The sequence below is a fragment of the Rhagoletis pomonella genome, unplaced genomic scaffold, assembly GCF_013731165.1.
Source record: "Rhagoletis pomonella isolate Grant_MI unplaced genomic scaffold, Rhpom_1.0 Rhpom_scaffold_00003, whole genome shotgun sequence".
Taxonomy (NCBI): Eukaryota; Metazoa; Arthropoda; class Insecta; order Diptera; family Tephritidae; genus Rhagoletis; species Rhagoletis pomonella.
The window spans coordinates 94,063,532-94,090,275 of NW_023458557.1; the positions used below are offsets into that span (position 1 = coordinate 94,063,532).

Consider the following 26,744-nt stretch of genomic DNA (forward strand, 5'->3'; position numbering starts at 1 on the left):
TGTTATGTTGATCGATTTACTGGGTGAATTTTGGCACCAAAGCACGCAAGAGAAATCTTTTTCACAAATTCTAGGCTTTCTTTTAGGTGCTGAGAATAGGTCCCTTCTAGAAATGAGCGTTAAGTGATGCTCTTTCATCTGATACCCTGATCGCCGCAATCGGTACCTATTTGGCCGAGTTATAACGATTCTTATGTCGGACGCCACCCTTTCTGCTGGTTTATGGTCGCCTGGTAGGAATTGCAAATGTTGCCATGCACGATATGCGGCGTATCTAGCGAAGTTCCACACCGATATGCCAGATCCGGGTGTCAAACAAAAGTGCACCCTGTGGCGCACACAGCACTAAAGTTTCAGGTATTTTTGACATCCGCTTCCGTTAGCGTGCATTCCTATCAAAATTTCTTAGTTGTGGGTCCTTTTTCGCAAAAGTAAGGAAGTAGGACACTGCGCCGATCCGTAATTGTTCATCTGACATCAACCCGGTTAAAATCTGTTCAGATTTTGCAGGGTTATGCTGAAGTTTCCGCGTCAAAACATTTCCAGGACAGGATATCACACACGCACACACACACAGCCACAGGGTGCACTTTCGTTTGACACCCGGATCTTGGAAATCGGTGTGGAACTTCGCTAGATACGCCACATTTCGTGCATTCAACGTTTTCAATTCCTACCAGGCGACCATAAACCAGCAGAAAGGGTGGCGTCCGGCATAAAAATCGTTATAACTCGGTCAAATATGGACCGATTGCGGCGATATGGGTATCAGATGAAAGAGCATCACTTAGCGCTGCTTACTAGGGGTGGAACTATGCTCAGCGCGTAAATTCAGACCAGCTATTTTACAAAAACCATTTCCTTTGGGTGCTTTATTGCAAAGTTACGTCGATTCAGGGCGTATTTCGTAAAAATAATGCTGTAGGGTCCCACGCCGAACAGAAACATACTTACATACTTGTTATTTTTAACAGTAAACTACCAAAAATAAATAAATCACAATTAATTTTATTTATTTATTGTTCGAATTGCTTGAATTTTGATTCTGCACGCTTACAATGATGCCAGCGTTTTGTATGTATATTTTATTTGTAGCACTTCAGCAGTAAGCCAATATGTGTGCAAATTTTTAGTTACATACTCCATAAACATACTCAGCGAACAAAACTCGCTTGTAAAAAATGGCACGAACCAAAACGAAATGCATAAATACTTAAGTAAATGTTAATTATAGTAACGGTTCACAGGGTTTCAGCCCGTTTGGCCTAAATTACAATTCGAACATACATTTTGGTAAATATTTTTATTTGTTTTTATAATTTTTGTATTATACAATTTGTAAACAATAGCTATAGTCAATATATTTACGTATTTGTGTAAGCAAGTATGTAACTATATCGTTATTCTGTTATTTTTTCAATTATTGGCTTTTTGCTTTGATTTTCGGTACCACGTTTGCGTAAATTATTTTAAAATTAAAATTACATTTGTTTGCGTGAAATTAATTACAACATATTTCGACATGTACATAGATATTTTTCAACTTAACTAAGTTATTGGTTCTTGATTTTTTTTTATTTCTTTTTAAATAAATACAATTTGCTTAAATTTTTGCAACATATGTCAAGCCTATGTTTTTTTATTTTTATTAATTCAAAATATCTATTTTTATTTTACTCGCTTTTTCACGCTTGCCGGGCATAAGTGGAATAACTTAAAAATGGCTTTTGCTGAGCCGATTTTCTTCTTTTATTTCGTAGAAAAGTCTATTTTATGCTTCTTCTTAAACACTGCATGCCACTGAAATATGTATGTATGTAGGAATAATAATTTTATGCATACATCTGTATGGGGTAGTATTTTGTATATATAATGTTGTATAGCTAGACATAATTTTGGTTTGTAGGGTATAAAAAGTGTCAAATTCAAAAATTGTAAATATGTATACATATATAGTATTAGCACATTTTTATGTTATAGGTTTAATTACATATATCGATTTTTTATATACTTATTCAATATGCATTTTTGTAGTATTAGCAAAAAGGTTTTTTATGTTTCTCGTTTCTTACACAAATGTATGCACTTGCACACAATTTAGACAACAAACTCTATGCCGAAAATTTCTTTTTTGAAAATTTCGTTAGCCGAAACTATTGCAGTTAAATCGGCTGGAGTTTGAATTTTTTGTCGGTATAATTTTTTCTTAGGACTTAAAGTATAGTTTAGATATATACAATTATTTTGTTAGTATGGAATAGTAATTACAATAATTAGTTTGAATTATGTCACAGAATAAAAAATATACTGAAGTAGTAGCATATTGACTTGCGCAGCTGTTGGTGGGGAAAGTAGTGACGCTGCCACTGTTACTTGAACTGTGTTTTTACTCAGCTGATACTGTAGATTGGCCCACCGTTTTCTACGTTTACTTACATAGTCGATCGTGGTTATTTTAAGTGGGTGAGATGTTAAGATCTCTGTTTTCCCTCCGGTTTCAAAGTGGTGCCAGTTGTTAATTTCTCTACTACTAGCAGCTAAGGGAATTTTAATTTGTACGTGATGCTTCCTCCGTATAGTATTTATTCTGTTACATACATACATAAGTACATACATATAACTGTATGTATGTACATATGTAAGTTTTTATGTGTGTATTTGCATTAGTAGTTTGCTATATTTAATTTTAATTGTAAAGCATGACTTCTGTTGTATATTTATGAATGCGCCTCACGGTATTTATGACAAATAAATGAATTTATGTATTCAATCTGTACATACAATTATTAGTTTAGTATTAAGCTATTTTACTTTTTGCTGTTATGTTTGCATTTAATAAGACGTATGTATTTGAATTTGCGAAAAATCGGTGAACTTAGTAGTAGTAGTCATTTACGATTTTTATTTTTACCTCCTTTTAATACATACTACTATTTTACTGCAGTTTTATTTTATGTTCAAACATCTTCTGTAATAGCCGACTGCAGTTAAGAGCTCAGATAAGTTCCAATATTTCTAACATGGGGTGGTCGGAACGGTTAATTTCTTCCTTTTTTGCTCTTTTACCTTCATTTGCTAATTATCCCCTTCGAGTTGTAATATCCTTTTTTCCATCGGCATAAACTGCAGTTAAGACTTGGTGAAAATAAACTATAACGCTGCTTTTTGGCAACAAAGTGTGAACAAGAGTAGGTTTAGGTATATAATCCGCATGTTCTTCTATGTTTTTGTAGTAATTGAATATATATAGATCAGAGCTGTAAAACTGTGAAATCATATGAAATTAAAAATCATCAATTTTATGTTATTATGTTTTCATTGAATTTTTCCTTGTTGGGGAATGTGGCTTATAATTTTCCAATTCTACATTCACTCAAAGTAGATATGATTGCACACATTAACATATTCAAAGAAAGATTGAAAAAACTGAATGACGAAACATTAACTTTTAACACTGAATAAGCATTCAGATGAATGCAGCTTTTGCTATGTGTGCACACATTCATTCAGTACCAATCAATCGATATAAATATTCTAAATACACAAAACCCACTGAAAAATACGCAAGGTTGAATTTTATTGAAAAGATTTCAAAATTTCAACACGAAAAATAGTTTATTGAGCGTTATCATTAATTTGTTTCACTTAAATTTGTATAAATATTTATAATAAATGAAAATATTAATTAGAGAAATATTTTTCTGCCAAGAATGTCATTATGAAAAATGTTAATTATTAACGATTTTTACATCTCTGTTTCGAAAATTGTCAGCTTTCTAAATAAGTATTACCAATGTACCAATAAAAGGTATGTGCAGAAATTATTACATATGTACATACCTATATATCTACGTTAAAATAAGTAAACAAATTTAAGCGCTTCTACTTCTAACTTTAGATATATACATTTTATTATTTATTTATAAAAATTCTTAATACAAGTTTCTTCGTGCTTTTTTCTTCGCAATTGGGTCAAGCATTTAATAAAGATTCTAAAACCTGATTTGTGGGTTTGTGGTGGTTTCTACCATTTACAATAAGTTGCAAATTATCAACTTTTCTCAAAAACAGATTTAACAAATCTGTGTGCAGACCCCTTTTTATTTTAGTGTGGTAGAATCAAAAAAAAATGTGGTAGATTTGAATAAGATGTGGTAGATTTTCCAATTCATATTTTATTGGGTATACATATCGCACACCGTTGTCAAAAGAAGCACAACTCAAAAATTAAATCGGGAAATATAATTGCTAGTGGATCGTACAGATTCCACGCAATTGGTGCAAAAACAAGTATAACATTAGTTTTCTAGTTAGAGAATATAATCATGAAGAAAATAATATTTTATTTGTATGCAAAATAATCGACCAAATTATTTTCCCATTGCATAATACTTTAGCAAATATAAATAGGCGTATTTTTGAAATATTAGAAAGTTAAGGCACAGATATATTTAAAGCAAAATTTATGATGTACCTTTTTAAAAATTTATTGATTAATTTTTATATTTCGAATTACAATTGAGTTGAAATTCTAGAGTTATGTGAAAATTGTAAACAAATCTTCTGTCTAAAAATGTGGTAGATTTTAAGCCTTGCGTGGTAGATGTGGTAGACACCCAAATTTAAAAAAAAATACGTGGTTGATCTACCACACATGTGGTAGAAGCTTGCACACTGTTCTAAACGTATGTTTTGAGCAAATTGATGTTTAAAGCTAGCAATATATCCCATGTCCATTTTCCAAAACTATAATAATAAACATGGCAGTTTTTTAGCAATTTGGTTCCTGTAATTAAGGAAATATTGTAGTTTTGGCATTTTTCGAAATTACCATTTTATGAGAGGGACCAGGTTATTGTTCGACTTTTGTATTTTCAATACCCTGCTGCCCTAGATAAAAAACCCTCGTACAGAATTTGGTTGAGATATCTCAACTTTTGCTAGAGTTATCGTGTACGCAAATAAACGGACATGGACTAATCATCTTTTCTTTTTATTCTGAGCATTTTTATGTATATATACATACATAAGTAGTACATACGAACATAAATGTATTTATCCATATCGATTAATTTTGGTTGTTCCAAATATACGTTATTTGAAAAAAAGTTATGGTACCCTCTTGCAGAACTGCGTTGTAAATATGTTTAGGAAACATTTAAATTAATAGCTAATTAAAAAAGTTGCTCAAAGTAATGGAACTCCTAAACCCCTTTAAAAAAAACAGGAACCCTTCTGAAATTTTGTTTTGAAAGTTTTCATATTTGAAAACTGAAAAAAATCACAGTATACAGCAAACCAGCCATTGACAATATGCTTATTTGAAAACTAATACATGAAATGTTGTGAATATATAGGATTTTTTCGTCATTAACCCCACAGTATACAGTAATCCAGATAGCCAAAACAAAAAATGTAAATATGCTTATTTGACATTTTGTTTGAATGTATTGGTTGATATTTTTTCACAGTTGTCGTTTTCATTAACCCAAATGAAATCCAATTTAAATATTTTCTTATAGTGAAAAATATTTTCAAGTTACATAAAATAAAATAACGAGAAAAACCAAATTCCAAGCAAATCAAGCGTGAAGCGTAAGCGATTATGACCGGATGCAGGTCCTACATAAGTCAACCCAGTTCCGAACACAACTTTGAGTGAATAATGGTGGGCTGACTTTGTAAAATGGTCCCATCGATTAGGCGGTAAAACAAGCATTACTTAGCTTATTTTGGAATGTACAAAATTTGTATGTATTTCTTCAACATTTGAAAGAGGATAATGCATGAATTGATGCAAGTAAAGACGGTTTATGCAGATAAGCAAGCGCGTTTGTTAACCGTATAAAATCTATGTACATATATACACATATGCATACATATATATCAAAATATTCAGAATGACGAGATGAATTGGTCCAGGCCTCTCTGTTTGTAAACACGCTAACTTGAACAAAATTTCGATATTTTAACGAAAGTCGGTGTCGAAGTTGCCTTTGGTATAATTTAGGTTAGTGTTAAATTTTGGCGAAATCTGCCAATAACCACGAACACCTCCCACGTAGTAATTAAAATATTTTTGTTTTATTATTTTTTTACGAATTTTGCTGTTCAAATTTACATTTCAAATATATCAAAAAACATTTGTGGGTACTCTTACATCAGTCGTTGCCTATGGGTTAATGACAAAAAATCCTATACATTCACAATATTTCATGTATTAATTTTCAAATAAGCATATTGTCAATGGCTGGTTTACTGTATACTGTGATTAACCCATAGGCAACAACTGGTGCAAAAGTACCTACAAATGTTTGTTGATATATTTGAAATGTAAATTTGAACAACAAAATTCGTAAAACAAATTATAATAAAACAAAAATATTGTTAATTACTACGTGGGAGGTGGGCGTGGTTATTGGCAGATTTTCACAAAATTTAACACTAACCTAAATTATACCAAAGGCAACTTCGACACCGACTTTCGTTAAAATAACTAAATTTTTTTCGAGTTAGCGCGTTTACAAACAGAGAGGGCTGAACTAGTTCATCTCGTCATTCTGAATATATGTGTATATACGTACATACATTTTATACGGTTAACAAACGCGCTCGCTTATCTGCATAAACCGTCTTTACTTGCATTAATTCATGCATTATCCTCTTTCAAATGTGAATAATCGGCTGAACAAATACACACAAATTACGTGCATTTGAAAATTGGAGAGTTGTACCATAAGCTAAGTAATACTTCTTTTACCGCCTAATCGATGGGACCATTTTACAAAGTCAGCCCACCATTATTCACTCAAAGTTGTGTTCAGAACACGGTTTGACTTATGTAGGAACTGCATCCGGTCATAATTGCTAACGCTTCACGCTTCATTTGCTTGGAATTTCGTGTTTCTTGTTATTTTATTTTATGTGACTTGAAAATATTTTTCACTATAAGAAAATATTTAAATTGGATTTCATTTGGGTTAACGAAAACGACAACTGTGAAAAAATATCAACCAATACATTCAAACAAAATGTCAAATTAGCATGTTTACATTTTTTGTTTTGGCTACCTGGATCACTGTATACTGTGAAAAAAATATTTAGTACAAAAATAATTGTGATAAATCAATTTTGTATATTCTTCTGCGAAAAAATGTCTAAAAATGTCAAAATGTGTCTGTTTTGCTCTACGGTTGCGATAAGTTGCTTTGGAAATAAAATATTTGTTTTTGAGTTCAATTCCAGATATGTTCAAACTTTAAAGTATAAAATATATCAACCCTGGGAACAAATTATTGGTACTGAATGGTAAAAAAAGTGTGCATTCATTCTAAATATACAATCATGTGTGAGTGCGAATGCTGCTGAACATTCACATTCTATACTGAATGGCAATCTAGCATTCAATAACAAAACACAGTTTGTTTGTTTTCAAATATTTTAAGCCACTCAGGAATGAAGTTTTTATTTATACAAACCAACAATCAACATTTTGAAAGGAATGCCGAGTGAATGCAGACTATGTTGATTCAATCATTTTACAGCTCTGATATAGATATATACCTACATATTTACAAACAAATGTAGTTACATACATATGCTCTTGGGAGACGACTTCTAACTTATTCTGAAAATAATCGTGCGCAGAGTGTTTAACTATCGATTTTCTTATTCATAGTACTTAGTTAACAAGTGTTGCAACCCTGATTTTTTTTTTTAACCAAGCCTAAGCTGCTCGTTAAAATCAAATTAAAAATACGTAATACGAAAAAGTATTATCTAGTAAAATAAATTAATAAAAGAAAATATGGCAGCATAATTTATTATCATTAGAAAATATTTGTTTTTCTTCGCATAAATTTGCATTTTTAACAAGTGCGTTTAAAAGTGCAATTTTCATTACATCAGAACTGATAGTTGTTTTTACAGAAAATGTTTTAAAAATTTACCCTTTTCTATAATACATACATATGTACGTAAGTATGAAGTTACAACTTTCGATTGTGGCAAATCAAAAACAGTGCTGACAATCATGTAGTTCTGATAACCTTCATAATTAGAGGATTTCCTTAAATGTGAAAAGTGGAAGACTCAAAAGGATATTTCTTTTACCAATTTACAAAAATGCACGTCCGTTGCGGCTTTATAGACTTTTTGAGTTTAAGGAAGTACCCCTGATGTTGAAGAGCTGCCTTGTTTTCGTGACAAATAAAATTTTCTTATATAAAACTGCTTTCTTTAAATCGTGCGATTGAGTGCCGAAAGTAGTGCAAGAAATTTTATTTGTGCAATAACAGAAAAATGTGGTAATCTGAATAAACTTAAAATTCAACAAACAAATTTTAAATAAATCAAGATAAAGAAAAAATTTTGAATCATTAATAAAAAGGAGTTTCAAGATAAACAATTACAATTAAATAACAAAATTTTTAGTTAAAAAATGAGTAAAAAAATTATATATGTAAGATTTTAAACTTACGAAAACAAATTTCAAAGTCTTAGACTAAAAGTAGTTAGTACCTAATTTTTTTCTAATTTCAAGGGAGATAATTGCATTGCATATATTCAACTCTTCGGAGAAGTAAAAATTAAGGTTTAAATAGATTTACAGAAAATTTCTAAAAAAAAAAATAATTTTTATGAACTCTACCACATATGTATGTATGTACGTATGTATATGTATAAACTGATATAAAAAATATAGGTGGCATAACCTCACTCATGTTCACGCTTCTTTGCCAGAAGAGCCTGGAATTTACTAATATCAAAGTTCTAAAATAAAAGCAGACAAAAAAAATATGTTCCTTGAATACCTAAATCATGGCTAAAATCACTGTTATATTTCCTAAACAAAAGTCACGATTTTTTTAAATATTTTACAAAATGTCACATACTACATAAACGGACAAACACGCACGCACATATAAATACTTACAAATATAAAAAGCCATGCACATGAATATTTGAGTTGAAGCGAATATGTCCTGGTTAGATAGTTAGATGGGTAATTCTAGTACATATTTGATTAGTTTTACTTTGAGCTTACAGCTCGCCACCGCAAGCCAACCAAATTTTTTACTCAGCCCCTGCCGAGCTGTCTGGCGTTACATTCGAGTCTAAACTCGCACAATCGGACTCCTGTTCCTGATTTTCGGAATAGTTGGCAGCCTCCTGCAGACGCATGAGCATATTTAACTGAAAAAACGAACACGAGAAATGAGTTAATAAAAATCCAAATCTACTTTTTTTTTTTTAATTTTTGATTTGAATAGAGAAACTTTTCACTTACTAGTGGATCTGGATTGTCGCCATTGCTGACCGTCACACCCTCTAATCCCACATCTTCGGCGTTTATTTGCCGCAATGGTGGCACCGAATCGGGACCATATGGCCATGGATAGGAGTTGCGTATGAAAATAGATGGATCATTCCATGCGCCACCACGTCGTCCATATAATTGCACCCCTTCGCGTACAGCCTCCACCAAATAAGGTGAAAGGTGATAATTCCAGATGTCGGTGAACCATACTTGGGAGTCTTTCAAATCTAACGGACACGCGAGGAAAAGGCGTGGTCCGATTGTTACATCGCTAGAGCTGTGCGCTTCCAAAAAGCGATTTATATGCTGCCAAACGGTGGGCAACCAAGCGAGCACCGTCGCTAATTCAGGCTGAGGATGACCAGTCTGCAATTCGAGTTGGAATAAGCGACGACGCAGAAAACGACCGAGGAAGCCTTTAACCGGCTCCATATGGTTGGCAGTGAGTACCTTTGAAGTGAAAGGAAAAAAAAAAAAAAAATCATTAAAAGGTTTAAAAAAGAAAGTGAGCGATATCAGTGAGTGATATCAACCCTTATTGCTTCTTTATTAGTAAATACAATTTTTTTTTTATCAACTCACCCATCGGAAATTATGATGCAGCTGCAGATTGGTTGTATTGCATGTAGCTTGCGACATTGTGCCAATAATGCAAGGCAGCTTTCCAGCTGGGCCAGCGCTCAGCAAGCAGGAGAAGACATCGCCCAAAGCTGATGCGTGATGCAGATTATCCAGAATGATCACAGATGGCAGTTCAGAAGCGCCATTAGCAATGGCTGCCTGTTCGGCAATATGGCCGAGATATTGACGCAGCTCCTTTGAAGACTTGTGGTCAACGCTGTAAATAAGGATATAAATTATACAACACTTTCCACACACTCCCACCGCGAAACTTACTTAAACGTTGCAATCGCCTCGGAGGGATTTCCGCGACCGGAACGCGCCACCAAGAACTCTGCCAATCTTCGCGCCAAGTAGGATTTTCCTGTACCACTGGGTCCACACAAGATTAGTCGCCGGTGTTCGGTTAGCAAACTGATATAGCGGTGTACGATGCTGCGCGGTATGAGGCTGTCAAACGCTAGACTGCCCACCCCTTGCAGACAAATATATAGTGTGCGTACATTGCCGATGATGTAGCCGCAGGGCAGCAATTCGGGGAAACCCATTTCCGGACCACGCTTCGCCTCACCCAAGTGATAAGATGTAATCGAGTCTGTATTCAAACCCAAATTGGTGCCTGGATCAATGCGCGACACATAATCTTTGAAAGTTTTGCGCACGATATAGTCCAAATTCTGCCAGGTTGTCTTGCCCGAAATGTAGGTGTATGCGACGACAAACTCATTCAAACTGGCCGTGGGAAACGACTTGCGTTCGCTGATGCCATCCGCATCTACGCCATTTGCATAAAATTCATCGGACTCCAGCATCTCCTCGCAGTATTTGACAAATGACTCGGGCTGTCCCAAATAGCAGGCGATAGCAATTTTCTTGCCATCGGTGACGTCGGGCAATTCCTCAACCGCTGCGGCTGCAATATGTGCGGGGCTAGGAATTGTGTCGAGTGCGGGTGGCGGTGGTGTAAGGTCGATATGCGTTGCGGGACTAAGTGGTGGTGGTGGTGGTTCGGGTGCGGGTGCTGGTGGAATGTTTTCCTCCTCGACTTCTTCCTCCAAACGCTTTGGCAACTCCATTGGTGGACGCGCATTGGCATCCGCTAACGAATAACGACGCGTTTCCCCTATAGAACCACTCGGACTTATGGCATTTCCCAACGACGCTTCAGAGCCCGCCAGTGAACGGCTGGTTACCAACTTTTGCAACCGCTCGTTATTCTGTTTAAGCGACATCATTTCAGCGCGCATTTTATTTACGGTATCCTTCAGACTCTCCAACTGTGATGCAGAACTCAATGCCTCCAAGCGTATATCGGTTAACACCAAGTCTTTTTCCCGCAGCTGCTTCTTGAGGTCCTCTACAACCTGGTGATCGTCGTGATCGATTGCATCAATCGGTTTCGCATTGTCTATCAGCATTACAGTCTTCGCTGGACTACCTTTGGTGGGCGATGTATTGGCTGTGGGCATTGGTGGCGCAGGTTGTGTTGCCAAGGCGGCCAAGCCCACAATAGGCTCTGCGTAACTATGACCATTAGCTTTGTTGTAAACAGCGCTACTCTCTGCATGCATGCCATGTGTTGCATGACCACCAATGCTGTTGCTACCGCTGCCCGCGCTCATATGATGATGCCCGGCGTGTCGACTAGTCTTCGAAATTTTGGCATTACGCGAGAATGCTTTGGTGAAGGAACTGCGTAGCCAACCCTTCTTCTTTTGCTTCTTATCCTGCGCCGAACAGCCGGAACTAATCGAATTTAGCGAGCACATCGAATCAGAGCTGTGATGTCGTTGCATAACACCACCACCAGCAGCTGTAGATGAAGGCGTCGATGAGGCGGTACCGTTGCTGGCACCATTCTGATTCGACACCGGTTGCTGTGTGATAGCCGTGCGCGCAAGTAGTTGTTGCTCGTTCTGCTGTGTCTGCACGCCCATGCTTTGCATATGCGCCGATGTAAGACCCGCCTGAATAGATTGCTTGCGCAGCAATTCGATTGTTTGACGCATGTCGGTCAGCTCGCCATCCTTGCGCTCGGCGGTTGCGGTCAGCTGCTGTAGGCGTGACGTCATGTTGGAGAGCGATTGCTCGAAAGCGGCGACCACATGAGCCTGTGGGAGAGAAGAAGGGTTAATTAAATAAGTATGGGTGGTCTGAAATTGAGATGGAATATGTGAAAGTAATACACATGGAAAGTAATTTCAAAGCATTATTCTAAAAGTGAAAAAATTTAATTTCATGGACTCATTATTTTGGTAGCTTGTTTCAGTATTTGTTTAATTAAAATTAAACTTAAAGCTGGATTTAGCAGAAACAATGCAGAGTCGTACCAATGAAATAAAAATATTAAAAAAGTACACAAAGTTTTATATTTATACAACCAATGGCAAAATCCTTTCAGCATTGATTTTTTTGGATGTACATAAAAAATGTTTTTTATGGTAATTTTGTTTCATACAAATATAGAGCTCCTTCTACAAAAAAAAAAACTTGTAGTAAAAATGTGTGAACACTTTGAAAAAATTAAGGAAAATTCAGCAAATTCGGCAACTGCGTACTCGAATTTATTTTAAAAATTATGCTTAAAAAGATTGAAATAGTAATGAAAATTCGCTGATTTCCTTAACTTTGTTCAGAGTTTAAAATTTTAATTTACATGTTTTTTGTTGTAGAATGAGACCTATATTTATAGAAAACTAGTTTTCCCGCACCCGCTGCGCTCAGGGAATGAAATTTCGTGTTACATTACGTGTTTTTTTTATTTCAATAAAACTCTACATACTTAAATTCATCCAAAACATAGATTTTCACATTTTTCTTTTTTTCAACCCTCCAACCCTCGTTAGTCTGACGCCGATAATGTGATACAATTTCTATTACATAATTGGCTTAATTCCAGTTGAACTTCAAAATATTTTCAAACTGCAACCTTCTTAAATATATTTCTTCTTAAACCGATATTTTGATACAATTTCTATTACGTAATTCGCTTAATTCAAGTTGAATTTGACATTTTTAACAGGTGGCAGCTCTCCTGTGTGTAATTCAGTAATGAAGCTTCTTCTAAACCATGTCCATTGATGTCCAAATTGTATTGATTTATTTAAGTTATTAAATAATTTCAATTTAAAAATTTCAACCGGTGGCAACCCTTTTCAAACTACAACCTCCTTAAACCTCCTTCTCCTGACACCAATATTTTGATACACTTTCAATTGCCTAATAGGCTTGACTCAAGTTGAATTCGATTTTTTAAACAAGTGGTCATCCTACTACAGGTAGTATTGAAATGAAGCCTTTTCAAAACCATTTCGATTGATACCAATATTGTTAAAATTAAATTAACTTATTAAATCATTTGAATGAAACTTTTGAAACAGCTGGCAATCCGCTTCAAAATATTTTCAAACTACATACAACCTTTATAAATCTCTTTCTTCTGACACTAATATTGTGATACAATTTCAATTAATTAGTAGGTTTGATTCAAGTTGAATTTGATCTTTTAAACAGCCGGCAACCCTACCACAGATAGTTTTGATATTAAGATTTTTCAAAGTCATTTCGAGTGATACCCAACTTTTAATAATTCATTTGACTTACTAAATCATTCGAATTCAACAAACAGGTGGCAACCCTTTTCAAACACCTCAAAAATCTTACGAATGTTCAAATTAAAGATTTGTGATACACATTTCAATTATATAATTCCTTTAAGACAAGTTGACTTTGACCTTTTAAACAGGTGGCAACCCCCACTCACTTAGTTTGGAAATGAAGGCTTTTCAAAATCATTTCGTTTGTTACACATATTATTATAATACTTTCAATTATGAAATAAATTGAATTCAACTTTTTAAGCAGGTGGAAACCCTTTTCTATTCATTGGAGAAAAAACAAACTTAACTTAAACCATCTTCACATATGTACATTAGACTGCATCACCAAAAAAAAGTTGCGGTTTTTTCGCCGGGATTACAAAATTTATTATATTTTTTAATCTCATTATTACGATTCCGTTCCAAATTTAAAATTTTTTTTTTTAATATTTTTGTGCAAATTTTTTAAGCTTACAAATTTTTGTCATTTGAGGGGATTTTTTCAAAAAACATCTTTAAGAAACTGTTATTACTATTACTGTTTATTAATAAAAAACTGAATTTTTGAAGGTCCAGCCCACGTAAATCTTAATATTTTTTCGAAATATTTTGGTCGTCTTAAAATATAATAGATTAGATAATTCTAATGGAAAAACAGTACCGATTTTTTTTTGGTAAATTAAAAAAATAAAAATAAAAATATCAGTCACGATCTTTTCCATTTCAGTTGCGATGTTGTTACGTCTTTTTGCATTTCAGGTGACCATATGTATAAAAAGAAAAAGATTAATGCTTTTTTTTTTCTAATAATGGAGTAGACATAATTTTCTAATAGACCAGTAAGAGTTGAAACCTTATTAAAAAATTTGAAACGCGAGAATGCAGCGTTAATTTCGCAGCACCTTTTGACAGCCAAAACTGTTTTAACTCGCCTGAAACACAATTACATATCAAGCTTTTTAAATATAAACCCAACTTTAATTTATCTAGAACTATGGACAAATTGCTACACAACAACAGAGAAGCAATATTTATTGCCACCTAAACACATACCCGTACATTGAAGTAAATAGATTCTTCTCGACTCTGCATATTAAGCAAAGAATTTTATCAGCAATTTAGTTTAATTGCAATGTATAATTAAAAAATTAAAAAAAAAAAAAAGATATCTGCGTGCACGCATGCTTTGCAATAAGTTGGTATGTACGTTGCGAAAATTTACTACTAATAAAGATAAAAATTTTTAAAAGTAAAGAAAAAACTTGCAAGAACACAAAAGAAATTAAGAACAACTTGAGCAACTTGAGCACAAAGTGAGCCACAGAAAACAAACAACAATCAGCACAACAATGCAACAACAACAACAATGCTGGAATTAGCGGGTGGGCGCGCACAAGCAATATTCTATAGCAACGCAACGGCATCAGCCTCAGAACAACAATACACGCAGCCATTGAGGGCACGAAACCCATTCTAACTACATACAGCAAAACAAAACGAAAACAAACAACCGATATGCTAGCAACAATAGCCCGATATGCTAAGCAACAAAAGCAATTGTACTATCATGCTGCAGTTAGCCGCAGGAATGTAATAATTTACAAAATTGCAAAATACAAAAAGTGCATAGAAGCTGCGTGGAAGTTCGAAGCTGAGTTACAAAAAAAAAAAAACAAGTAGTATCCCAAGAAAACCAACCGCTGAGTGAGCTGATGATTTTACTAGTCAATAACTATACTTATACTTAGTAACACTATACATACTGACATAAACATGTATTTACAAGTTCTGTGTTAGCTGATAGCTACAAACTGCTGATTTTTGCCACTATTATTATCCATCATGTGCCGTGCAGTCTATCGTTCGCGTGCCAGTTTGTTTGAATAATAACCGATAAGACTTAGCGTTTCCCGTAAAATATCTGAAGACGCGGTTATTGACAGCGCAGATAAACAGGCGATAGAAAAAGCCTTGGGACAAGTGAAGGCCTATTATTGCATACATATATACATATATATGTAGCTGCCAAGTGGCTGTTACTCAACTTGCACAAATCCTATTGTGATATATCTAAGCACCTTGGTTGACGTGCCGCAATAAAGTTCCTTGTGAAAAACAAAGCTCTCTCTCTCGACTAACAAAAATCACTCTCTACAAATTCCTCATGATGCCCGTCCTTTTGTTATACCGCAGAAACGAGGGCGATGTCGAACAGAGATGAGAAGGCTTTGAAAGCTTTCGGGAGAAGAATTCTCCGCAAAGATCTATGACTATGAAGATGTAATGGCGAATTCTAAATACGAGCTTTATAATGACATGGACATAGTTAAGCTCCAGTGAAATGATCTCTCCATTAGGCACTCATGGTGGACAACGAAAGCAAGGCCTAACCGACAAACGCTCCTAGCGCTAATTTAAAAAAGAAATTCGGCTACTCACCCAAAAGTTCTTGTATAGATTCACAATTTTCTTCGCCAAAATACAATGAAAAATAAGCGAAAAAAATTAAGGTAAGCGACATTTTTTTCAAAAATTTCTTTTCGATGCAGAAATGCCTCTAGATGCTCAAGCAGTATTTCTGCATCTAAAATAAAATTAAAAAAAAAAATAAATGTCGCTTACATCTTAGGGGTCGACATTATAGAGTACATATTACTAAAATAAATAAAAACAGTATTGATGTACATATCGAGCCGTAACCGCCAAAAATATGTAACCGACTTTTTTAAAAATTTAATTTTTGATGCAGAAATGCTTCTAGATGCCCCAGGAACATTTCTGCATCAAAAAGAAAATTTTCAAAAAAATGTCGCTTACATCTTTTTGGTGGTTAGGGCTCGACATGTTAAAGAAAAATTATTACTTTGATGAGACAAATAACTTTCTTCTTCATTCTTTTTGAAGGTTAACTCTAAATTACAGCTATGTATTTTGAATGCATTGGTTGGTATACTACATACACACTTATAAAAAAAAAAGAAAAGAATATCCATGTATACATATATGCGAACGTGTGCAGACAAGCAATTTGTTGTCGCATCACGTAAGTCCTCCTACATAAAATTTGATTACAACCAACGTGATGCGATGCGTCTGTTAGCTGCAGTGATGCTGGCTGCCTGCCTAGCTGGTTGCTACTGTTCCTTAAAAGCGTTGGGCTGGTGCAAGGGGTCGAGAATGTGCTTGTTAAAGGTGGGGGTGTATATAAAGGTATTGCAGAAAACCACATACATCCGTATTTGTATACTTTATGTATTCGCTAGTTACATGGCACGCCGTGAAGGCAAAAATAATTCTAGAAAAGGTTAAGGAAGTAAGAAATAATAAAAAAAAAAACAATGAAACAAGCAAGTCAGTGTTGATAATTTTATTTATTTTTTTTATCTTGCGGTTGAAGAAACGACACCTTTGGGAACACAGCACGAAACTAAAAATGCCAAATTCATTTGAAAATATGTAAAGGTGGAGGGAGATATTTAGTTCGATAAAGACTTGTTCTATAAAAATGAATATGGCAGCACTTTAAAATTTTATTAAAAAAAGGTAGAATTTTCATTACCTTATACAATTTTATTTATGGCGCAACGAGAGTAAAGAAATTTGTCGCTGTAACCGCCTGAGCGATATAGACGCGTTCCTATCCCAATTAAAAAAAATTTTTTACTTTTCAAAAATGCTATCATTTGGCAAGTAAATCTCGGAAATGTTACAGCATACTCACAACTAAGCACCATAACTTTTCTAAGTGGTTTGAAAATAAAATCTAGCACAGAAAATCACGTTTACCACATAGTACTCGTATAACAATTTGGCGCTTATCAAAGTGGTAAGTATGTATAAGAGTGCATTTGCCGCGCATTACCATATAGACGACGCCGTCGCGCTATTGGCAATAAAACAATTTTAACGCGCGCTTAATTTTTCTACGTCTCTTCCCCAATTGAACCTCAAAAGCGTGCGAAATTTCGACGAGCAATAATCATGTTGGCAATTGCCGTCGCCGCTACCGCCGTTTACTGTAGTGGTGGTAATGACGAAAGTGTAAGTTATGTCGATTATGTGCTTTGCATGAACACAATTAACGTCTACGAGTATTTACGTGCGTGTCACGCGACAGTCGTTTAGAAAGCACTAAAGCGGTTAATTAGTGTTGGAAGGCAAAGGATGTTGGGTGAGTGTTGTGGGTTTCATGGTTGAAGAGTTGGCTTAAAAAGATTTTGGTGGTAAGTTTGTTTACTTTACTTTAGATTTAAGTTAACTTATGTAGAACTTATGTAGGTTCTAAATATGCATTGATTAGTGAGTAGTAAGGTAAATTTGGGGCGATACAATTATAACCATTAGTTAGGAGATGTACATATTTATTTAGTTTTGCACGACAGTTGTATGTACAGAAAATTTGGCATTACAACAAAATCTAAAAAATCGACTAAATCAAAGTTTCACACTTCATATAAAGTTCACAAAAATTCACAAAAGTTTCGTCCAAAATTTTCAACTTTTTATTCAGAATTTCAAGAAAATTTTCGTGTACGCAATTTCCCATTCAATTTTAGTCTAATGAGTGCAAGTTTCAACTGGCTACAAAATCGCGTTGTTTTTTAATTTTTTTTTTACACGGATTTTGGCACTTTTTTCCATACAAGCGGGAATGTCTTGTGAAATAAAATGCGGGAGAGCGTTAGCAACAAACTTTCAAAAAATCAACACCAGTTTTTGTAAATTGCACTTGTCATGTAAAAAAACCGCAAAAGCAGTCTAAAAAAAATCTCTAATATCAATGCGATTTTATTGCCGGTTGAAACTTGTACTTCATTGGATAAAATTGAATGGGCTACAAAACTGCGTACTCGAAAATTTTCTAGAAACTCTGAATAAAAAGTTAAAAATTTTAGTGAAATTTTTGTGAGTTTTTGTGAACTTTATATGAAGTGTTTAACTTTGATTTATAGGGTTTATATTATAGAATAAACTATATTTTCATAAATAAATAAGGCAAAAAAAAATTTCATGAAAATAATTGCGATTATTATATTACAACAAGGTGTACACTTTCATTCAGGGACCGTAACAGTTACAACTTTTATTAAAAAAAAAACACTCTTTAACAATTAATTTTTGACAATTATTTAATTACTCCTTAAATAACAGTTTTTTCTGATTTTTATTTTATAAATCCAAAATAACAATTATTTTTGATTTTTATCTAAATAATTTGCAAGTAACAGTTATTTTTAATTTTTAAATTATAAATCTTAGAAAACAGTTACTGAAGACTTTTATTTAAAAAAGTCATCAATATAAATTAGTCATTGACTTTTATTTTTAAAATCATATTTATAAAAGTCATTTGTATAAGTCGTAGAAAACTTTGGTTTTCCAATACCTTCCTAACTGCGAAAAATGATAATGACTCTTATACGTATGATTTAAAAAATAAAAGTCTGTAACTGATTTTAATCGATGACTTTTATAAATAAAAGTCTTCAATAACTGTTATCTAAGACATATAATATAAAATCAAAAAATAACTGTAATTTACAGATTATTTACATAGATAAAAATCAAAAATAATTGGTATTTTGGATTTGTAAACTAAAAATCAAAAATAATTGTTATTTTTTTTAATTTTGTATCAAAATTACATATAAAAATTTATTTTCAAATTTTATTCTCGGTGAAAAAAGAAATCGATTGGTATGTATCAGTTAGTTGTAGAACATTTCCTTCATAGTGAATTTTTCAATGACAGTTTTTATCAATAGCTTTCATTTGTCGCCTAATGTACATACATACATTATTACATACATATTTGCAACTCATATCAAATTTCAAACTGGCATGAGTCACTCATCAGCATAAATTAAAATTGATTATTGCCAATAACTTAACTCGACAACTCAAACTCATCTTAGCTATGAACGAATGCAGACTTGTTAGCAAACTCATTATCTTAATTAAAACGAGCAAATATTGTCGGTAATATGGTTATTGATGTCGCCTTTGTAGGCAGCTGTGGAGTAGATGATTATGCGGATTGTGATGGCCATAGCTCGGACACTATTCGATGCTTAAGCTTGGTGTACATAGTTCTTACTGAGGCATTTATGGAGTAAGTTTTTTATAGGACCAAATGGCCGTTGATTAAGCAAATAAGTCGCATAAGCAGAATAAAGCCTGCAGAGCTAAAGCGGCGGCGCATACAAAGGCAGCCCAAGAAGAAATTTATCTGGACTCATTGCTGTGCATATCAATTTATGGATGATCACTTAAAATTTACAAACGATAGACCTAATCCAATTACGGTAAATTTTGTTTAAGTGGATAAGAAGCTCGAAGGAATAGTAGCAGATACAGTAAGAAAAGGCAAGCCACTTCATAGCTTATAGGGAAACCAGAAGTCTAAGAATAAAGAAAAAAATGCATTAATTTTGTATGCATAGCTTTTTAAGGTATATAAATGAGTGTTTATAAAAGCAAGTCAAAATTTATACGAAGAAGCAACTTGACCAAAACGTGAGTTTTAGTTTTGTAGTAAGAAACAACAATAAAAGAAGAAGGCAACACACAACAGGTCAGTAAACAACAGCTGGTGCTGCATTCCTAATTAGAGGCTACTGTTTTGGTTGCCTCTCCTAGCCTAGCATTAACCGATTAGCTGGTAAGCCAGTTTATGTCAAATGCATACAATTTGAGACACAAGTGCAAGGTAATGTGTTGTGTGTAGGTAATGAACAAGAAGGTATACACAGAGAAATTTTCGTTTTCAAATTTGTGTGGAACGTTTTACTTATAAAAATGTTTTGACCCAGGTTTTGCACCTTCAATATTTATTTAGGTTTTGAGAACGAAAATTTTCAATTCAAATTCTAAAATCTACATTTTTGTTTTTGACACGCTCATTTTCAAATCGTTTTTAAAGGCGATCATTTGGTAATTGAAAATGCGCATGTTAAAAAAAAAAACTTCTAAAATGTTTCCTTTCCGTTTTAAAAACATGGATTTCAAATATGATATTAAAATGTTATTTTTATTAAATCACAAACAGTCATTTGGTATATACGTACATTGCCAAAATATATGTAAATAAGTTACAAATCTTAATAAAGAAAAGACAGATGTTTTACATACATATATTACATATAAAAAAATACATATTGTCTTTCTTTTCTTCCAAAATGCGGCTGATGGGTTTGCTTCAACCTGGTCAAATCCTGTAATTTATCGTAGAAAAATTTTAAATTATTATTTAAGAAACCATAGGAATTTTTTGTTAAAAGTTATTCTTACCAAAGCTTTTTTTGATAAAAGAAGACCACCATATCATGGAATGCCAACTTATTTAGGTAGTTAGAATGGCGATATTATACTTCAGCGCCTTTTCTGAAGAAAAAAATGATATTGAAGCTTGAAGTAACTTTTTTTTTTCTACACACAAATTTTTCGACAAATGATGCATACAAATGAAATGTGTTTCATTATAAGTAGCTTTTAAATTCTAAAGCAAAACATTTTAGTTTTTTTTCGTACTTAATTGACTGAAAGTACATTTAAATGTTTGTATTAAAAGTGTCTCGTTTTATTTTATTTTTTGAAAATTGTATCGCACTACAATTCGTAGCGACCATATTCAAAAATGTTTCATTCTACTTTTGAAAATACGCATTTTTGGTGTTATTTTTTTCATTTCGTTTGTTTTTTTCGTAATAAAATATATCATAAGGTTCGTTTTTTTTTTGCGAATGTTTCGTATTAAAGTCGTAAACACATATAATGCATTTTTTATTTTGTATGAAGTAAGAATTTATCAAAAAATGTTGTTTTACAATTTTTTTTTAACTTGCGTTTTACCCCTTTCATTTTCTCAGTGTAAAGGAAAAAAATAATAGTTTCCTGCAACGTTCGCTAGTAGCTAACTAAATTGCTGGCAAATGTACGTGAAAAGCTTAAAAGGTGAAAATCACGGTGGCGAATTCATTTTAAACTCAATGAAGTTAGCTGCGATAACAGTTTTGACTTCTGATGCCGGTAAAGCATACAAATTGTGAGTTTAGAAGAAATAAAAAAATATGTGCAAATCAGTATTGCCACAACATTTTAAAATCACCGGAAAAAGTTCCAAATTACCAAACTTGATAAATTAAAAAAAAATACCAATTTTGGTTTAAAATTATCAAAGCGGCAACGCTGGTGCAGACGTGCAAAATACATGCATTTCAATGTAACTCAATGCTGGTCCGCAGAATGCTTATGCTATTTATTGTAAAACAAGTTCTATAGCTTACTAAAAATCTATCGTTCTCACATAGTCGGGTCTAAGTAATCGGAACGACCCATCGATATATTAATGTTCTTGTCTCGAGGAGGCAATTTTGTTTGTTCCAAAGTCATTAACCTCAAATACCTCGTTCTAGTACTTATCCACCAGATCTCAGTTCTTATCGCGTTAACGTACCACCCTAATGTCAGTAAATTAACACCCCTATGCTGTAATCCGTCGTAGATTCGATTTTGCTACGAATCGTAAAATTGGTATGCTGAAATCCGTGTTGTCGTATCGTAACAAAACACAAACAAACAAATTGTTTTAAAATATCAGTAAAATAAAGTTTGTAAACGTAAAAATGTGTAAAAAAATGAATATATATATATATGAAAAAAAATTTATTATTAAATGTTTACAAAATTAACAGATCGAAGATCACAACAAATCGCTCGCAATACGAAAAACTGGTGGAATACATGAGCGAAAGGCCGGACATTGGTCGAGGTTTTGTAAAAGGAGCTAAAGAGGATGTGGTGGAATTTTGGGAAAGCGTTCCAAGAATTAAAGCGGCACAATATCTAGTGAAATGGAGGCCCTTAAAATGAGGGAGCTTATATTTTATCATTTAAGCTAAATGGATCAGAACAATCTCTTAGCAATCTCCTTTGCTACTGTAAGCTGTTCTTCCTCCTGGGACAAAAGTGCGCCGGCCACTGAATCCTTTGTATTCTACTTAATTAAGGAAAAGTCATTTCAAATCATGATTAAACTATTTTTTTTTTCACTATTTACTTGCGATTTTGTATATTTATTTTGATTTGTTTCTGCCAAAGCAGCTGAGTAAGAACTTCGAATTTCACTATTTTAGTTGGCAACGCCGTTGATAGTTACGATCGGATTACAGCATACCAATATTCGAATTTTCGGAACAGACCTACGAATTCGTAACTACGAACTTTCGGATTACAGCATACGGGTGTAAAGCTCACCAAAAATCATTACCCCTTTGCTAAGAAGGAACAGTAGAACTATACAAAAATTTTTCTTTGTAAAAATGGCTTGTAAAGAAATTGTCTTGCAAAAATACTTTCGGCTCTGGGGTGTACGGCGAACATTTTGTGTTTGCTTGTAAGGTGATACGGTCTAATAGACATACATATGTACTACATACTTATAAAAGAAAAAGCTTAATGCAGTGTCACACGATTGGTACATTTATACAGATTTATACATTTTTTTATATTGCGCTATTGGTACAAAAAAAAACGACAATTTTGTGTATTCAAACGATTGGTACAATACAGCGAACTTATATTGAAAAATTTTAACAAATTTTTTTCGTCATTGGGATAAAGAAAAATATTGTGCATTCACATGATTGGGATTCGATTTGCACCAAGGCAAATTCCCCATCGCGTGACACTGCCTTCAGAATTAAAAGAGAAATCCGTCCGTCTGTGCACTGGATAATTCGAGAAAAAAATGAGATATCTCAACGAAACTAACGAGCTACGAACGGATGGAATTGGGCAAAGCTCCAAAACGCTAGTTTGCAGATACACAAACCTGGGATATTTTAGTAATTACTCAAGCTGAAAGTACGTTCACATATGTAGAGATTATCCTTATTTTCGAGTTTAACTCCATAATATGTAATTAAAAAACAGACCAGCCATAAAAAAATTCCTCCCTCATTAAACTGTAATTATAAAATAATCTCAGATTTATCCGATAACTTTTCGGTGTTCACCCTAGTTTTATCGATTTTTTTACCGAAAAAAAGGAGAAATGTAAAACGTGAAAGTAAACAAAATTAGATGCTAGCACTGCTTTAAATATTCCTACCATATCATCGAAAATGTTTGTAATCGGAAAGAACCATTCCAGTAACGGTAGTTTTCAGAAAGACGGCAACCTATATTTATTTTTAATCGACTTAAAAAAGGAGGAGGTTATTAAGTCGTCGGATTATTTTTTTTATCTATGTTACCGCATAAATTTGGATTTCTATAATTCTCTTTTTTTTTTCAAAGGAACGGTGGTACCCCAGAGGCTATTCCATACTTTGGTATAGATCCGATCTTTGGGTCATAAATAAACCAACGGTACTCTTAAAAGTTCATATGAGAATTGAAGTCGGTTTTGTTTTTTGCTTAAAAAGTACTTGTTATTTATCATATGCGTTCGGGTTTGCCCGAACTTGGACTTCTTTACTTGTGTCCATTTTTTTTATTTCGATGATATTTTTGGCAAGATTATTTACCTCCAAATTTTAAGACTATAAGGCTATACTTAAAATTTGTGTCCAATATCAGAATATAAAGTCCATTTTTATACGAATAAATGATGCCCAGTTTTTAAATGGTCAAAAATGATTACCTAATTTAAAAAAAAAAAAAAAAACAACGTTTCCATTTCTTATTTTCAACTGTTCATATGTGCATATAATAGCGTAACGATAAATTACCAACGTCTTATTCTGTAACTACATAGTGTAGATAAGATAAATTACAGTGGATAATGCAATAACGATTGCAAGCTGTGATAAACAGAGCGTGTTTTGTAGAACAAGTGTTAACGTAATGGAATAGGTTACTCCTACAGAGTTGAGATTACTTAAGTAAAATGAACAGAACTATTAAATACATAAAACGTATGCTGTGGAGGTGTGGAGGTGTGAAGGTGTGCCCATATACAATGCATCTTTGTGATTGAATGAAAGAGCAGTTTTTCAGCATTATTTTAGACAATGTGAAAATACGAAATGAACATGTGTAAAAATACATAGTTAAAAATTAAAATTGCTTATGTGCCCACATTCTTGCAATTAAATAAATAGCAGACAATTACTTTAAGAGAATAAAAAAAAGAACTTGAGTATACAAAAAAAAGTGTATGTAATAAACAAGAATTGAGTATGTAATGTATGTTAAGAGCATATACTATATGTAAGAGTGACAGGTATTTAACTTAGACACTTCGTTTTATTGCAGATTTCAACGAAGTACTAGGCAAATGACAATGATATATGGTTTACGTATTCTTATTGAGCATTGAATAATGGAACTTAGGAATACTAAAATTGTACGTAGAGAGAGATAGATAGTTGGTTGGGTAAGGCACTGCGACCGGTGGGTCTATTGTGCCCCGAAAAAATATAAAAATTGTACGTATCTAGAATGGATGTGTTTTTTATGAAAACAAATATCTAAACAGCTTCAAATAACGAAATAAAATAATTGTTAAACATTTTTTAATATTCCTTGTTATGCGGATACATTTCACCGATAAAATAAAGTGCTATAGCTTTTAAGTACTACGACACTTGTTTTTTTGTGATTGAAACGTGCTTATGAGCAAAGCAAAAATGGTGATTAAAAACTTACAAACCTATTTACTCTTGTATAGGCTACTCGCTAAAATGCATGCCATATATACAAATATTCGTGTGCTTTTTACGGCTTATACAAATATGTATAACGCGATTACGATTGAGGTTGTTGTATTTCATTTGCAGTATAAATAATACTAGAAATAAAGGCATTTTAGTGCAATAATATTACATATTCGTCTAATGAAGTGCCTTTTGTAATCGAAGCAGCTTTTTCATCGCGCTGCTGCTGAGCTATTCAAGTTCGCGTTGAAAATTTATTCGAATAAATATCTTGCGCAAATGTTGGAAACGTGTTAAAGATTTTCAACGGATTGAATAGGTTTATTTTTTAACAGTTTATATCGACGCCTCCAAACCATACTATGCTAATACTGACTAAGTCTAAGGTGACTTAGCATGGTATGGTTTGGATGCGTCGATATGTAGTAGTACGAGTATATATATAAGAAAATAAACTAGACAAAAAAATACTCAAAATTATGTAAGATTTTAAATATGTATATTATTTCGACGGCTGAGTGGAAAATCGACCCACCTCGGCAGCCAGTTCAAAAACGTCTTATCTCAGAAAACTTTTCAATAATGCCCTATTTAATAATTTGGTTGAAAACGCTCTATCTCAAAATTTGGTAGAAGAACGCCCTATTTCAAAACGCTCTATCTCGGCCTCACCTGATCGCAGCTCTGTCTAGAATTATAGCGGACGACGGTAAAACAATTTTATATGTTGATACGGACGGCAAGCATGGAAGGGCGCTGGTTGAGCTCTTACCGTCGTCCGCTACAATTCTGGATATAGCTTACAGCGGATCTACATATGTATGTATGAATGGCATTTGTTGTGGTCCCTCAAAAACGGCCGACAGAAGCCACCAATTCCACTTTAACTCGAGCTACAGCAGCACTGCGCTCTTTTACAGCAGAAAACGCCCACAACGCAAGAACACGCCCGCACTGATCAACATTAATAGCTGGTATGAAAGCTTAAAGCTTATTCATCTCCTAAAAGATTAACCAAATGGGAGGCCTCTAACGCAAACACCGAATATGCTGTGTCCTCGAGTATTTAGCTCACTACCCAGCGACCTATGTCTGTGAAGGTTGCAGCTTCAAGGACCACACCTCTCTAAAACCAACCACTAAATCCGACATACCGATGGGTGCTTGTCAACCCACCAATCAAGGACGATCAGGTGGATTACATGAAAGTGCAACAGGGTGTTCTGTGGGCAAAGTCAATAATTCGGGATTTCAACATTGAATCGTAACCTAAAACGCAAGTCTCTTACGGCAGGAAAGACTCAAAACGCCTGGCGTATATTCATTTTTAAGTGTGTAAAATTTACTGTCGCAAGGTGTTATTTAGACTGAATTTCCCAAAAAAGAAGGATTTTCGCTGTACGTTCTGTGAAACTCTAATACGCCCTTTATATACTTATATATGTATTAATAAATGTATCGGTTTTACTGTTGACGCATTTATCGATATCAGTATCGTCACAATTATCGATACATATACATACATATGTGTTTACGCTAGCCCCC

General features: G+C 33.7%; 1 protein-coding gene across 2 annotated transcripts in view; it reads right to left on the reverse strand.

The window, feature by feature from the left end:
* Positions 1 to 7,559: 7,559 nt before the first annotated feature.
* Positions 7,560 to 26,744, reverse strand: part of LOC118735830 (protein sickie) — a gene marked incomplete at its 5' end in the record, with an annotated part of 194,092 nt that continues 174,907 nt past the window's right edge. For both annotated transcript variants that reach the window (XM_036465807.1, XM_036465806.1), the window contains 4 exon segments: positions 7,560 to 9,195; positions 9,290 to 9,769; positions 9,902 to 10,157; positions 10,217 to 12,051. In XM_036465807.1, the coding sequence (XP_036321700.1) occupies positions 9,076 to 9,195; positions 9,290 to 9,769; positions 9,902 to 10,157; positions 10,217 to 12,051 (2,691 nt within the window).